This window comes from Ovis aries, chromosome 2, assembly GCF_016772045.2.
Source record: "Ovis aries strain OAR_USU_Benz2616 breed Rambouillet chromosome 2, ARS-UI_Ramb_v3.0, whole genome shotgun sequence".
In the NCBI taxonomy this organism is placed as follows: domain Eukaryota; kingdom Metazoa; phylum Chordata; class Mammalia; order Artiodactyla; family Bovidae; genus Ovis; species Ovis aries.
The window spans coordinates 529,230-545,248 of NC_056055.1; the positions used below are offsets into that span (position 1 = coordinate 529,230).

Consider the following 16,019-nt stretch of genomic DNA (forward strand, 5'->3'; position numbering starts at 1 on the left):
AATACTTTCATATGAACAAATATGATTTTTTGAAATTTGTAAAGTGTATTTCAGTTCAGTCGCTCAGTCATGTCCAACTCTGCGACCCCATGGACGGCAGCACGCCAGGCCTCCCTGTCCATCACCAACGCCCGGAGCTCGCTCAGACTCATGTCCACCGCATCGGTGAGGCCATCCAGCCTGCTTCAGTTAACTCGTTAGAATCATGATAGCCACGCACAAGCAACCTTCTCAAACCCAAACCAGGAGCCAACAGCGCCGTCCCTCCTGAGGGCTGTGCTTGGACAGGGGGCCCTCTGCTCAGCGGCCAGCCTCCAGCTGCAGCTCCAGACGGGACAGGAGCCACGACCTCCCGCACAGAAGTCTGTTCACAGGGGAACCGCACCTGCTCCAGCCGCCCTGAGAGGGCCCGCCCAGGGCACCAAAGGGCACAAAGAGGGGAGCACAGAGACACAGTCAGCGTCTGTGTTTGCCACAGAAACTGTTTACTTGTAACGGTCCTTCCTGAAAGCAACACCAGGGGCTCATCCAACCCCCGCCTCCAGGGACCCCGACGTCTCCAACTGGACGGAGGGCAGGTGGCCCCTCGTGTTCTGTCCAGCGGCCACACCACCCGGAGAGGCCACCACCGAGCAGACAGACCAGGGTGACCGGGGTGGTGGGTCTGCCCAGGCGTGGGCACTGCCCCTCGCTCAGGCCCTGTCGCCAGGTGGACGGGGCATCAGATAGCTCACACCAGGCACGGGGGGCTGTGGACACACGGCCTTGGGAGGGCCCTGCGCTGCTGTTTGTCCAGTTTAACTGGAGCGACCGGCACCGCTCAGGCCCGGCGTGCACGCAGGGTGTGGTAGGCTGCGTCTGTCCTCACAGCGTGTTTGCGTGTGTTCCAGGGGATGAGAAGACGCCTGAGCGGAGCGGTCACTCCTCCTTGGGCCGTGCCCGCGCCCGCGCCCGCGCCCTCCGCTGCTCGCGTAAGCTCCGCAGGTCGGTCATCACCGCCAGGGTCTTGCGCACCCACAGGACCTGGAAAGAACCGAGCGGACGCGGTCAGCACTGGCCCTGCGTCAGGGGAGGAGGGCAGCGCGGGCAGCCCGGGAGGCACGTACCACGATGGCCAGGGCGTTGAGCAGCAGCGGCGCGGAGAACACGAGGGAGATGAACGTGCCCCTAGAGTCGAAATACTGGTGTCTGGAGAACAATCTGTCTCAAGAAGGATTTACGGGTCACCAGCTGTCACAGACGGCACTCCCGCGACTTTCTCTATCTCACAGAGTCTCGGCAAGCCCGCCTCTCACTGGGGGCAGGATGGCCCCTCTGTGGCCGCCAGGACCCCCACTCCCACACCACCCAGGACCCCGGCAGGAGCCGCTGAGCACAGGAGGACAAGATGATCAGAATCGCCGCTGCACTGGGGAGAGCTCAGAGTCCCATGTCTGATGCGACCTTCCTGACCCTGCAGAGGGACGACCCCAGCCCCTCTGGAGAACAGCGGCCTACACCCAGGCCCTCTGGGCGTGGGCAATGCGCACAGGGCCTCCTGGGGGGCGGGGGCGGGGCAGCAAGCCCAAACCAGGCTGCCCTCCAGGGTCTCAGGGATGATGGACACTCAGGTCACGGACTCAGGCACGCAGCGCGGCTCTGGGTCACAGGGCACAGAGCCCTGCAGGGCGGGGCCCAGGCCGCTGAGGGCTGCTGGGGAGGCGAGCGTCCCGATCAGAATCAGGAGGCAAAGTGGAGAGGACAGGCCGCGTGGGCAGAGGGCAGGCTCTGCACCCGAGAGCAGGGCCGGGGGCGGCGGGGCTGGGGCTGGGACTGCGCGGGGCCCCGGGGTCAGGCCGAGGGCAGACCCGGAAGCAGGGCGCGACCAACCAGGGCGGCATCGCCCCCAGGGAGGGGCGGTGCTGGGGGTGCTGTGCTGCCCTCCCCGACCGTGTCAGCCTCCCGACTGACCTGAGAAGGCAGAAAAAACAGCTGCGACCGCCGAGGGGCAGAAGGCTGGGGAGTGGATCTGCAAGGTGGCGGGGTCAGGGGAAGCATGTTCCCGGACAGGGACCCAGCCACCCAGGCGTGTGCGCAGGGAAGGACACACAGGCGAGGAGGGAGCGGCCGGTGTCCTGGAAACCCGGGACCCCGCGTTTTCAGGACCAAGGACACCAAGTAAACCACGGGAAGGTCACGAGCTCCCCACCACGAACGAGTGTGCTTCTGGACAGCAACCACCCCGTCTCACAGCGAGGAATCTGGGGTGCGGCAGGGCGGAAGTCTTTGTAAACAGGAGCTGCACGCCACCTGAGGGCGCCCTGCAGCGGACAGGGGTGGTTTCAGACACAGCCCACGTGCCCAGGACCGCTTACCTCCAATTCATCGCCGCCACTTCATTGATGTACTCGGCACAGTAGACCAAGGTCACTGAGGAGAAAGAACCCCGGGTGAGAAGTCAGAGGGCGGCCGACCACCACAGCCTACACATCCTTCGGAAGAGCGCGCTTCAAACGTAAGAACAAGGCCGCGCTACGCGGCTCGGGAGCCTGTCTGTCCAGTGCGTTCCTCACGAGGGCCCCTCGCAAACTGGAGGAACGTCCTCCCCGGCCTGGCGCACTCCTCACTGCGACGCAGGCCCCCGGATAACCTCCTGTCTGGATTTCCCGCCTTGCACACGATCAACTGAAACATCACCTTTAACATGAATTTTTGCATTCTGTTAAACTACAAGCAAAATCTTCAGTGTCTTCCCAACAGCTGCAAGATTAAGAGCCCAGCCTAGCCTCTGAGGCCCTGGCCCACCCTACCTATCTGAACACACGTCTAGCTCGTCAACATCAGACACGTGCTTCTCTGACAACTGACCCAAGGCCGACTCTGTCACCCTGGTGCTCTCACGGGTGCCTTCGCCCCACGTGCCAGCCAGACACCTGTTCCTTGTCTCACCTAAAGAAAAAGAGATTTTTCTCTCTTTTTATGCCCCACACCAGGACTTCATTTCCTCTGTGAAATGATTCCACACAACTCTGTCCCTTCTCTGAATCTCGATGGATCTTATAAGCACAGATCTTACACTGCGGATCTTATATTTCTTGCCCTGTGTGCAGCTCCCAGAGCAAGCTGAGAGGCTAAGCCCACAGAGGGGGGCCCAGAGTCAGCGTCCCAGGAAACACAGCTCCTGTTTGCGTCACCAGTATTCAGCACCCTCCTGGGAGCACGGTAGGTACTTGAAAGACTCCTTTCAAGTCCAATATCCAAAATGACGTCTATTTTTATAGGAACCAAAAGTGAAATACGGGAGTGGCCTGAAATCAGAGAGAGGAGGATGGGGAGGCCTTGCAGATGCTTTTACATATCATGAGGCTGCAGAGGGAACACCCACCCACCCCCAGATCACACACACACCCTCGATCCCAGCAATCTGAACCCTGAGCAGCGGGACGGCTGATTCTACTCACCCAGGCACAGGAAGTGCCCCACCTGCAGCCTGTACCTCTGGGATGAGAAGCAGGTGAGCAGCAGGCAGAGCACGTGAAAGACAGCCAGCCCCACGAGCCAGGGCTCCGTCCAGTCCGTCTGCTGGAGGACAAACAGCAGAAACAAATCAGGGTCCTCTCGCACTGGGGCCAGGCTTCACACGCCGTCTCTCTGAGCATGTCCAGAGCACCCACCAGGCTTCACAGGACACGGGATCGGGAGGGGAAACATGCGCCCCCACCCAGGGACCGTCGCTCATGTCCCTGGAGGACAGTCCACACAGCACTGAGGGCTTCACTGTTTGTCAAGCACAGCTCCTAGCTGGGAGAACCTAAGGACTTTCCATTCTGGGAGAGAAGACACGGAAGCCTGGTTCTGGAACGCACCAGGTCCCCGCGGAGGTAAGGCTACAACTCCTATTTCCAGCTCCCTAGACCAGTGATTAAAGCCTTGGAAAATCTGGGCTGCCCTCCAAACAGCGCTAGACCTCAGGTCAGCTAAACTCTAGGGGTGGCTGGTCCGCACCCTTAAACTAGGACCCCCTCCCGGAGGCTCAGGTCTCTCGCGGGTAAGGGGCTGGAGTCGAGACTCGCGCCTGCCCCTTGCCCACTGCGGGTCCTCGCATCCAAGCCCAGATCTGCCCCTTCCCTGCGCCGCGCAGCAACCCCGCCCATCGCGGGGCCCCGTCCCAGAGCGCCCCGCCCCTAACCCGGGCCCGGCCCACCTGGGCCACGCCCCTGCCGGGCCCCACCCCCTACCCGGGCCCCGCCCCCAGGCCCCGCCCCCAGGCCCCGCCCCCAGGCCCCGCCCCCAGGCCCCGCCCCCAGGCCCCGCCCCGGAACGCCCCGTCCGGCGCCGCGGGCGTCCGTGTTGGAAAATTCCGAGCGGCCCTCTGCGCCAGCGGCCGAAGTGGCGGAAAGGCGGCGAGTTACCGTGATCACGGCGGGGATGCTGACGGGGAACCTGCTGACTGAGAATGCGGATGGCATCGTCCCCAGAAAGGCCCAGTCTCACCACCACCTTTTCGTCTTCCCGCCCCGCCGGGATAGGACAAGGAAGTCCTTTAACGTCCTCTCGCGATATTTCCCACTTGTCGCGAGGCCTCCTGTGCCTGGAAGTGGGGGGGAGGCCGGCAGGCAGGCGGGCGTCCCGCCGTCTCGCGATATCTGTAGTGCCGCGTACCGGGTCCAAGTCTCGCGGTACTCCGTGGCGTTGCAGTAACGCGAGGGAGGAAACAGGCGGACGCCGGGTGTTCTCCACAGCGGGTCGGTGCGGGCTCTGGTTCTGCGGCGTGTGAGCGCACCGAGTCGCGTCAGTGCTCCTACTCTGCGTCTGCGGACAGCGCCCCTCTGTCCGGGAGCTCTCCAGGCAGGAGCACCGGGGCGGTCGCCAGGCCCTCCTCCACGGGGTTTTCCCGACCCGGGGACCGAACCTGCGGCGCCTGCACTGCAGGCGGCCGGTTTGCCGCGGAGCCGCCGCTCCTGGGAGCGGGAAGGGCTGGGGGCGTCCCGCCTTCTCACGGCTCAGCTCCCGGGGCCAGGCTTCGGAGTGGGTGTCGCGCAGTAGTGGTCTGGCCTCTGGGAGACAGGAATGACCCGGACCCTTGAGGACACAGGACGGTGATCCGAACCCCGGCCCGCAGAGGACACTGACTTGGACCCTGGGGGACCAAAGGTCGGGGGAGAGTGACCTGCATAGTCTCAAAATGAACTTCCCTCTGGGTCCTTCTCTTAACTGGCTTCAGTCAAGCTTCACGGAAAGGCTGAGTGGTGGGGGTGTGAAAGTCGCTCAGTCGTGTTTGACTCTGCCACCCCCTTTAACCAGCCTGCCAGGCTCCTCTGTCCCTGGGGTTCTCCAGGCGAGAATACTGGGCAGCCATACCCTTCTCCAGGGGACCTTCCCTGCCCAGGGATCGAACCCAGGTCTCCCGCATTGCGGGCCACAGTCTGAGCCACGAGGGAAGCTGAAAATCCTGCTCCTCAACCACTCGGTGGGGTGGACGTTATGAACTCACTTCACAGTGAGAAAACAGACTCAGAAAAGTAAATCCCCTGCCCGGGGAGAGGGTTAGGGTGTGGGTGAGACTTGGCTGGTTCCATGGCACAGACTGCCAGATGCCTGCCCCACCACCCCCTCCTGGGCCCGGTCTAATGAGAAGCACTTGTCTAGATCAGCTCAGTCGCTCAGTCGTGTCCAACTCTGCGACTCCATGAACCGCAGCACTCCAGGCCTCCCTGTCCATCACCAACTCCTGGAATTTACCCAGACTCATGTCCATTGAGTCGGTGATGCCATCTAACCATCTCATCCTCTGTCGTCCCCTTCTCCTCCTGCCCTCAATCTTTCCCAACATCAGGGTCTTTTCAAATGAGTCAGCTCTTCGTATCAGCTTCAGCATCAGTCCTTCCAATGAACACCCAGGACTGATCTCCTTTAGGATGGACTGGTTGGATCTCCTTGCAGTCCAAGGGACTCTCAAGAGTCTTCTCCAGCACCACAGTTCAAAAGCATCAGTTCCTCGGCGCTCAGCTTTCTTCACAGTCCAATTCTCACATCCATACATGACCACTGGAAAACCATAGCCTTGACTAGACAGACCTTTGTTGACAAAGTGATGTCTCTGCTTTTTGATATGCTGTCTAGGTTGGTCATAACTTTCCTTCCAAGGAGCAGGCGTCTCTTAATTTCATAGCTGCAATCACCCTCCCCAGAGTAGTGCCGTGGATTCAATTCCTGATTCTCTTCCCAAATATAACCTAGTCCCTGAATTCATTTCTCCAGCAACTTTGCAGGCCAGTGCTCTGACCTGAGATGACTGATGTCCGGGTCTGAGGGCGGATGTGGCTCTTCTCTCGGTGGAGCTAGAGCTGTGGGGTGAGGGCCAGCAAGGCTGTGACTGTCCACCCTCACATGTGTCCGTGTGAGGATTCTGTCAGGAGATGGGGCTCTTTGGGAGTAAGAATCTGCTGTCCTGCAGTGACCACTCTTTCTCTGACGCTGGACGTTTCATGCTCAGTGTTTACTCCCCTGACCTGTCAGGGAGATGGTTTGGAAAAATCAAAGACTTCAAAGACAGTATTTCTCCTTTCTAATGATGACTTCCTATGCTAGGGCATAGAGATCAGGCTCTAGGCTTCCTGCCGACGCTGGCTTCTGCAGCGTTGCTCGAGAAAGGCAGAGGCAGCGTGACTGACAGTGTCTGAGGCGGGCCAGCCTCATGCCTTTAGCAGCTGCTGCTCATCCCTCTGATTCCCCAACAACCTGCCCCAGGAAGTGACCGGGTCAGCTCTCCGGTCTCCTGTCCCCTCAGGGCGCTAGCTGCCTTCAGAGCAGCCACAGGTGAGTTTCTCTAGAGTCTAGAACTGGTGGAGAAGGCATGTGCGTGTCAACTGAAAAATAATGCACAGCCGGAAAGCTGAGAATGGTGTTTTATTTGGCAGACAAAACTGAGGACTTAAGCACAGAATTCAACCTCTCAGAGGGCTCTGAAGGACTGCTCCCTAGAGGTGCGGGAGGAGCCAAGATATAGAGGTATGTTTCCACAAAGGCCAGTTAGTCAGAACATCAAAAGATTGCTATTAATTAAAGAAAACTGGACATCGCAGTTCAGGGAATTTGGCCGCTTTCTATGAATGGGCAGGCGGAAGAGTGGGCCCACTGACGTCACCCCTTTGATGTGCACTCCAGCTTCCTGGCGTCCTGGGCTCTCACCCTGAGTCTGCCCGGGGCCCCTTCGGGTGTCCCTCGTCACCCTTTCCTCCGCTTCGGCTCATGCAGGGGAGGGGAGGGGAGGGTAGATGGCCAGCAGGGGTCAGGAGCCCGAGGCCCCGCTCAGGGCGTCCTCCTCACACCCAGCTTCCAGGGGCTGTTAGTGGCTTGCAAGTTACCACATTCGAGCGTGCTCAGTTTAACTTTTCTTCAGTTACTGCTTTAAGATCTTGTCATTGCAAGAAGCATGACATTTTTGTTATCACAATGATTAGACTTGCTAAATTTCAGAGAATTTTAAGGAATGTCATAAGAATTTTCATAATGCATTATCTAATGTCACGTGTCCTCTGACACTGGGGCTTCTCTGCAGAAGGGACCATCTGGCCTGTCAGCCTGACCTTTCCTGATAGACATGGATCTTCCCAAAACCTCAGTTCACTGCATTTTATTCTCCAAACCTCTGTCCATCTGACCACATGCGTGCTTGCACGTCGGTGTCCATCTCTCTGTGCCTCCTTCAGGGGCCCATTTAGGCAGAATCTCCTTGCTGTTCCCACAGGGAAAGCAACAGTAGTGTGTTTTCAACCCCACAGTTGTCAGGAGACAACCGTGTCAGCAAACAGAGATGTCCGGAAATAAAGGGTGTGGGCAAACTCACCTTGCGAGTTGAGACACTGACCTCCTTCCAGAGAAACTCTGCAGGCGGTGCCCAAAGGCCTCTTCCTTCCCTTTAGCTGTCACTGTGTGACCCTTCCGCCTCACAGGCCCACAGGTGAAGCCCTGGCCCTCAAAAGACACAGAACTGGCTACTTTCTTGGTCTTTGAATTAAACTTCCCCTTGGTCTTTGAATTAAACCAATTAATGTTTCATTGGTAAAAAGAATTAAAACGGAAATGCCGCGTTCCTTTGCTCACGAAGATGCTGCTCCAAGTCTGCTCAGTTCTGAACTGGCAGGTACGTTGTCCTCCCTGGAGACTGCTAAAATGACAAGTGTCAAAAAACAAACACTTACGTGAAACGTAACAGTCCAGAAATCTGCTCCAAATTGCGTATGATAGTTTAACCAGCGTTTTTGTTAAACAGCCTTTTGTTAATCATCTATTGTTTTCCAGTGGCTGCTGTAGAGAGTACTTTTACTTTTTTCTCACGTGATATTCTATTTATAAAACGTTGAACATAAATGAGCGTTAATATTCACTTTTTCCAAGAGAGTCTGAAACTGAGCAGCTCAGACCTGAGAAGGCTGAGAGTCTGTCTCTCTCCTGACTTTGAAATCGCTCTGCCCCGTATGACTTATGAGAACATGTCTTTATTTTCTTTACTGTCTGTGACTTCACACTGAACTCAGTCTCATCACGTTAAGAGTCCAGCCCATGCCGACACTGTCTCCTGCACACAGCCACAGAACGTGTTTATGAAAGTTGATGCATTAAACTGTTTTATGGAAGCTTTACCTGCAGCAATAATGTTAAATCACATCTTCCTTTCCTGCCAGAGTGCAATGACCTTCTCCTTCCGGGTCACAGGAGCCACATTCTCCACCACTTGTCTGTTTATTTTAAGGGAGGAGCCAAGCTTCTTTTCCCTCTCTAGTCTGGTATACCTTAATTTGTAATGGAAATCAAAGTATTTCTGCAACAGTAACACCTGTTTCATTGACGTACTTTCTTTCCACTGAGTAGTACACGTGAGCTGAGGGTTGTGTGTCTACTTTACATTCACTGAGGCATAAAAGGAAGGTTAGTTAGAATTCTGTCAGGCCTTCCCTCTCGCCAGGTCCAGTCTTCCAATATAAGTCCCATCTTCCTCTTGGAAATCTGTCACAAAAATCTCCCATTTTTATAGATTCTTTTTCTTACCATTTCCTAGCACCATCAGAGGGTGGAAAGGTAGACTCCAGGGGCTCTGGCCTCTGAATTGCTTAACATCATTAATCACCAGGGAAATGCAAATCAAAATCACAATGGGAGACCACCTCGTGCCTACTAGGATGGCTATCATAAAAAAACAAAGCTAAGTGTGAGCAGGAATGTGGGGAGTGGGGAAAAGCAAACTGTGCTCAGCAAGGGTATGAACGCCACTGTGGGAAACAGCATGGCGGTTCTTCGAGAAATTAAAACAGAGCCACCGTGTGAGCCACAATCCCACACGGGGACAGGTATCAGGGTTAAAGCCAAGATCTGGGAGAGAGGCCTGAACACCTTGCATCGTTCCCTGCAGCACCATTCACAGCAGCTAAGATACGGCAACACTGTCAGCGTCCATCCGTGGCTGAATGGGCCAGGAGCACACAATGTATACACACAGTGGAATATGACGCAGCCTGGAAGAAGGCACTGCTGCTGTTTGGACAGCCTGGACGAACTGGAGACACTGTGTTAAGGGGAGTGAGCCGTCACAGCACAAGTCCACTCGTACGAGGAGATACTTAGAGTCATCAGAAGCCGAGAATGGGTGCTGGCGGTCTGGGACTAGAGCTGGGGGGGCAGAGAGGGAAGGTCAAGGGTTAAATACCAGTGCTGCAGGTAAGCTGTGGAGACCAGCTGTACAGCAGAAATCTGTACAAAGGGTGGATCTCATGTACTGTGGTCCTACCACAACCACACACAGCAGGAGCCGCCACCACCTGTACTTGGAATGCTAATTCTCCGTGTCACCGATTCCATGAGTGTTGGCGACTAAGCAGCTGAACTCCTCGAGCTGGCTGCTATCAACTGGTGTAACCGTTGTGGGAAGCTGCCCTTTACCTTAGAATCTGGGTGTGCACACATCCCGAAACTTCGCATTTCTACTGCGGTCACACAGCCTACGGAAACGCATGCATGCTGCCTGTGCTTTTGCCAGTTTTATTTGTAACTGACTCACGTTGTAAAGAGCCTCCCTGGTGGCTCAGACAGTAAAGCGTCTGCCTACAATGTCGGAGACCCGGGTTCAATCCCTGGGTTGGGAAGATCTCCTGGAAGAGGAAATGGCAACCCACTCCAGTACTTTGGCCTGGAGAATCCCATGGGCACAGGAGCCTGGTAGGCTACAGTCCATGGGGTAGCAAAGAGTCGGACACGACTGAGTGACTTCACTTTCTACTTTCTTTCTTTCGCGTTGTAAAAACATCAATGAACAGGCCCTCCAGCTCCGAGGGGTGAGGCTTCACGCTCCCCAGCCTGAAGCGGCACCAGGCCGTGGCATCTCTGGGCGCATGTCTGGGCCCAGTCTCATGAACAAGGACACGATCCTGCTGGATAAGGCCCAGCTGGCCCAGGGTCACCTTGCCTTGACTGTTCACATCGGCAGGGACCCCAGGCCCCAGCAGGCCCTCCTGAGGCCCAGTGCTGTGGCCTCGCACTGACCTGGTCCAGGGTGACTGCACCTGGACTGGTCACATCGGCAGGGACCCCAGGCCCCAGCAGGCCCTCCTGAGGCCCCATGCTGTGGTCTCACACCGACCTGGCCCAGGGTCACCTTGCCTTGACTGTTCACATCGGCAGGGACCCCAGGCCCCAGCAGGCCCTCCTGAGGCCCCGTGCTATGGCCTCGCACTGACCTGGTCCAGGGTGACTGCACCTGGACTGGTCACATCGGCAGGGACCCCAGGCCCCAGCAGGCCCTCCCGAGGGCCTGTGCTGTGGCCTTGCACCGACGTGGCCCAGGGCATCTCGGCACCAGGGAGGCGGTCAGTGCAGCGCAGGAGCGGGTCCCCACCAGCGTGGCAGCAGGAAGTGCCGCTCCCCACGGAGGAGCTGGACGTGAGGTCTCGTGTCCGAGGAGCTGCCCCTCCCGCCACCGCGACCTCTGCTCATCCTCCAGGGACGAGCTCTGGGCAGCTGGTCCCCTCAGACCCTGTCCCAGCCCGTGGCCTCCGGGTCCGGAGGTGGCGCCCAATGCTGGTGGGCCTGCCCCCTGGCCCCTGGGGGCCTGCAGGGGTCCTCGTCTCCTTCTCTGTCTTCACCTTTGGTAATTAAAGTCAGTTTTTTTCACCCCATGCAGAAAATATGAATTCTTTACAATTTTCTTTTCCATTACTGTTATAGATTAACCCCTTCAAGCCACCAGATTTTCACTTTTCCATACTTACTGAGAAGGCACTTGAGCTGAAGGGACAAGTACCTTCTGAACTCAATCACAGCCAACAGCTTCTCTCTTCACTGTGAAGGGCCTCTGAATGTGTGCGAGTCTTTCACTAGGAAGAAATTTATAAACTGATACTAAACTTCCTTAAAGGCATTCTAGATAATGAGACAAACACCACGTTTGATGTGCCAGGGATTCAGTCCCGGGAATGCTATTTACGAATCACCAGCTGAATCTTATCACGGGAAAACAGATTTAGTTTTCAAACAGTTTTGAGAAGCATCTAAAATTCAAAATGCACCGAACCTTCAAATGCTTTTGAAGGAGGTTTTCTGCTGAAAAGCTAAAGACTGAGCTCTTTAGCTTCCGGCTCCAGGTCAGGCCGCCTGCCGTTGGGGAGCCAGTGTGACGTGAGCACCCGGAAGCCCCCCGGGCCTTCCCGCCCTGAGCACCTTGAGGATCTGGGCTGGTTACAGGAGTGATTGTCTTCGGTGTTTTGCCCAAAGCACTCTAGGGCTACCTCTGGTAGAGAATCCGCCCGCAATACGGGAGACCCGGGTTCTATCTCTGGGTTGGGAAGATCCCCTGGAGAAGGGAAAGGCTCCCCACTCCAGTATTCTGGCCTGGAGAATCCCACAGACTGTACAGTCCACGAGACCACAAAAAGTCGGACACAACTGAGAGACTTTCAGTTCAGTTCAGTTCAAAGCACTTTTAAAGGCTAGTGTGACATTTTCATTCCTGACCATAAAGACAATATAAAATAAACTTTGTGAAATTATGATGAAAACATGTAACCTAAATCTATTACATACCTGATAATGAAGCAGTAAGTCAATCACAGTTAAGGGTGTTTGTGCACATGCATTGAAATCCATGTAATTTATAAACGCACACAGAGAGGTCCCCTGCAGCAGCCCCTGTCCGCTGGCCTCCGTTAAAGCTCTCTGTCCTCGGGTCACGGCCTCTCAGATTACTGGGAAACAGCGGAGGAGATGCCACAGGCTCAGCTCTTGGTTTAGGGTCTTAGCACAGGATTTGACCTCCTTTGGACCTGGGTCTGAATCTCATTCCTGCAATTTAGGAATGCATATTGTCCTGGACAAAAGGCAGGGTTCTCTGAGGATGAGCGTCCTTGTCACAGTGATCTCCCACTGGAGTTCCCATGGGTGTTAAATGTGTGCACACACGCACACGCGCAGCACACACACACGCACGCCCCACACGCGCCCAGAGTAGCCAGTCCAGCTCGTTAGCCACACCGTGCTGACGGCTGCATCAGGCCATTTAACCTGATACCATTCCTGGGAATAACCAGCTAATAACCTGCCCAATTCCTGGCAATTTTTCAGATGCTTTGCTCAAGAAACTCCAAATATAATTTAGCTCTGATGCTTGCCCATTTCATGCTGTGGCCATGCGAACAAGGAGTTGTGTGCTGTCTGTTGTTTGAAGGAGACACACGTGTCTTTTTTAATTTCGAGACAAGCGAAGGCTCGCTAAAATGTGACCGTTGTTAAGGCTAGTTTCTGTGCACATCACACGCTTCATGAAGTAGCTGTTGTGGAATGACCACCGCTTCTGAATATCAGCTTACCCGCAATTGGTTCCCAACTGTTGACCACGTTCAGTTGCTTAACTTTGATCTGTTTCTTTGTAGACTTTGCTCAGTGTATGTCTCAGTCTCATCTTTGTGAAACAATTGATGACTGGCTTGAAAACTCTTTATCCCAACAGTATTTTGTATAATTTACTAGCTAATGAGCATCAGGGACAAATGTTGAAGAATCAGAACAGCAGGTGATCTGCAAGTCACCCCAGCTCCACCAGGGCTTTCTAACCGTCCCCCTCCTCCACCGTCCGACAGCCGCTCTTGGTTGCTTTCTCGACCGAGGTCAACATTCCCCCTCCAGCTCCCGAAGCTTCCTCTCCTGTGGCTTCACTCTTGCTCCTCCCCTTCCTGTGTCCTTTGCTCACCTCCTCAGTAGTGTCTGTCCTCCTGCCCTGAGAGGACAGGAGCCCCCAGCCTGCTTCTCGGTTTGCAGTCACATTAAGCAAAACTGGTAAATTCAACTTGCTTTATCTCTTAAAGCAATGGTCCCTAACCCCCAGGCCGCATCAACCAGTACCGGTCCATAGCCTGTTAGGGGCTGGATCCACAGCAGGAAATGAGCGGTGGCTACGTGAACAAGCTCCGTCTGTATTTATAGCCACTCTCCATCGCTTGCATTACCACCTGAGCCTCACCTCCTGTCAGGCCATTGGTGGCATTAGATATTCATAGGAGCACAGACCCTACGTGGACTGTGCATGCAAGGGGTCCAGGCTGTGAGCTCCTTATGGAACCATCCCCCCAGCCCCCTACCCACATCCATGGAAAAGTTGTCTTCCACAAAACCAGTCCCTGGTGCCAAAAAGGCTGGGAACCGCAGCCCTAAAGCAGCAAATGCCAGAGCTGGACGTGGTCAGGGCCCTGCGTGTGCTCAGGCCCGGCTCTGTCGCCTTCTATCTGATCCCAGGTGAGTTCCAGAAGTTCAAGCCTCAGCTTCCTTTGCTTGGGAGAAGGGCCAACAGTTTCCAGTGACACATGTGTAAGAAGGGCTCGCACAGAGGAGCTGCCTGATATTCCAGGAAGCCCTGGCCCAGCCAGGCTCCCACCACGCAGCCCCTCAGGAGCCCTGAGACCTTGGCGGGACGGTCAGCTATGCCTGGAGGCAGAGGGTGTGAGGGCAGAGAGGCCCTGGAGCTCAGGACCTGGGCTTGAGGCGCCCGCTCCTGTCAGCTGGCTCACTCCTAAGCTGATTGCCACACGTCACAGGGCAATTACTCGTGACGCACTCAGCAGAAGGCCCTTCAGTCTGCCGTTAGTAATTTCAAAGGCAACAACAAAATTATATAAAGAGCATGTAACACAAAGGAATAACGGACTTCCCTTCGATCGTCTGTGTTTTCTTTTCAGCTTAGCCATCTCTTTTTCACTTTAACTATTCCTGTCTTAATAACAGCAGGAGTGAACCAGCCCTGTTCATTACTCACAGTGATGTCAGGATCCCTGAGCATCACCAGTGATCTTTGCTGAAACCTGGAGAGAGCATGTATTACCGAGTGTGACCACTAGGTGGACACCTGCCCACTTTCCTGCCCCTGCAGGTCTGTGTGCAGTTCAGTTCAGTTCAGCTGTCTCTCAGTCGTGTCTGTTCCTGGAAAAGGGGATTTTTATAACACTTGCATTATCCATTTAGTCATACTTGAAACTGTCTGTTCAGTTCAGTCGCTCAGTCGTGTCCGACTCTCTGCGACCCCATGAATCGCAGCACCCCAGGCCTCCCTGTCCATCACCAACTCCCAGAGTTCACTCAGACTCAACGTCCATCGAGTCAGTGATGCCATACAGCCATCTCATCCTCTGTCGTCCCCTTCTCCTCCTGCCCCCAATCCCTCCCAGCATCAGAGTCTTTTCCAATGAGTCAACTCTTCGCATGAGGTGGCCAAAGTACTGGAGCTTCAGCTTTAGCATCATTCCCTCCAAAGAAATCCCAGGGTTGATCTCCTTCAGAATGGATTGGTTGGATCTCCTTGCAGTCCAAGGGACTCTCAAGAGTCTTCTCCAACACCACAGTTCAAAAGCATCCATTCTTCGGCGCTCAGCCTTCTTCACAGTCCAACTCTCACATCCATACATGACCACAGGAAAAACCATAGCCTTGACTAGACGGACCTTAGTCGGCAAAGTAATGCCTCTGCTTTTGAATATGCTATCTAGGTTGGTCATAACTTTTTTCCAAGGAGTAAGCGTCTTTTGATTTCATGTCTGCAGTCACCATCTGCAGTGATTTTCGAGCCCCCCAAAATAAAGTCTGACACTGTTTCCACTGTTTCCCATCTATTTCCCATGAAGTGATGGGACCGGATGCCATGAAACTGTCTGTACCTTCCCTTAACCCCAAGGCCAGATTATTATTCAAATGGGCCCATTTGATAAAAATACTAGGTGTCTGTTAAGTTACCACAGCTCAGTCCCGGCCCCTGGCCGGCCGCGCTGGAGCTGCACGCGGTGATGCAGGCCCGCCTCCGGCCACTGCGCCTGCGCGGAAGGGCTGAAGGCAGAGCCAAGCGGCAGGGACGCGAGCCGGGGTGCGGGGCCTCACGGGCACCGCCTCGCGGGCCCCGCCCCACGGGCTTTCCTGACGCCTTTTATAAATAGCCCTGGTCTGGGAAGGGGATCTGGAAGTCATCACCCCAGATACTTGCTCCAGGTCAGTGCTGTTTAGAAGCAGCTCAAAGCTGTTTCAGGCAGGGATCCTTCTCTCAGTTCAGTTCAGTTCAGTAGCTCAGTCGTGTCCGACTCTTTGTGACCCCATGGACCGCAGCACGCCAGGCCTCCCTGTCCATCACCAACTCCCAGAGTTCACCCAAACATATCCATTGAGTCGGTGATGCCATCCAGCCATCTCGTCCTCTGTTGTCCCCTTCTCCTGCCGTCGGTCTTTCAGCCCCAGCCCCAGGCGAGAAAAGGGACCGCCGTGTGCAGTCAGCGTGGAGCAGGAGCCGCCTGGGGACCAGAGGCCCGCCGCGTCCTGCTGGACCGACCTAAGCACTCGCCCACTGGGGGCCCGCAGCTCCCGGACGGGGCAGGGCTCCCCGAGGCTCCCCGGGGTCCAGCCAGGGCCACACGAACGTGGGGCGCTCTTCCTGCCTTTCCGGGGTTCCCCCACCTCCTCCTGGAGCGAAGCCCCAGCGCCGGCGGACAGTCGCAGCGTTTCCCTGGAGAAGAGTTGTT

The 16,019-nt window shown here is 55.7% G+C and overlaps 1 protein-coding gene across 3 annotated transcripts; it reads right to left on the reverse strand.

The window, feature by feature from the left end:
- Positions 1-464: 464 nt before the first annotated feature.
- Positions 465-4,524, reverse strand: TMEM18 (transmembrane protein 18). 3 transcript variants are annotated; one of them, XM_027964022.2, is made up of 5 exons: positions 4,392-4,524; positions 3,441-3,558; positions 2,355-2,409; positions 1,107-1,200; positions 465-1,023 (listed from the first exon to the last, which is right to left on the reverse strand). In XM_027964022.2, the coding sequence occupies exons 1-5, from the start codon at positions 4,446-4,448 to the stop codon at positions 919-921; spliced, it is 429 nt and encodes a 142-aa protein (XP_027819823.1). In that variant the 5' UTR covers positions 4,449-4,524; the 3' UTR covers positions 465-918. The 3 variants fall into 3 exon arrangements, with proteins under 3 accessions (XP_027819823.1, XP_027819822.1, XP_060266758.1); XM_027964021.2 differs by having other exon boundaries at positions 3,441-3,561; XM_060410775.1 differs by lacking the exons at positions 465-1,023; positions 1,107-1,200 and adding an exon at positions 1,207-2,008 and having other exon boundaries at positions 3,441-3,561.
- Positions 4,525-16,019: the final 11,495 nt, after the last annotated feature.

Excerpts from the sequence above, each read along its gene's own strand:
- TMEM18 (XM_027964021.2), bottom strand. The coding sequence starts at position 4,448 with ATGCCATCCGCATTCTCAGTCAGCAGGTTCCCCGTCAGCATCCCCGCC. Across the intron at positions 3,562-4,391 it reads GCATCCCCGCCGTGATCACG|CAGACGGACTGGACGGAGCC; the intron begins GTAACTCGCCGC and ends TTTGTCCTCCAG. Across the intron at positions 1,024-1,106 it reads TCAACGCCCTGGCCATCGTG|GTCCTGTGGGTGCGCAAGAC; the intron begins GTACGTGCCTCC and ends GGTTCTTTCCAG.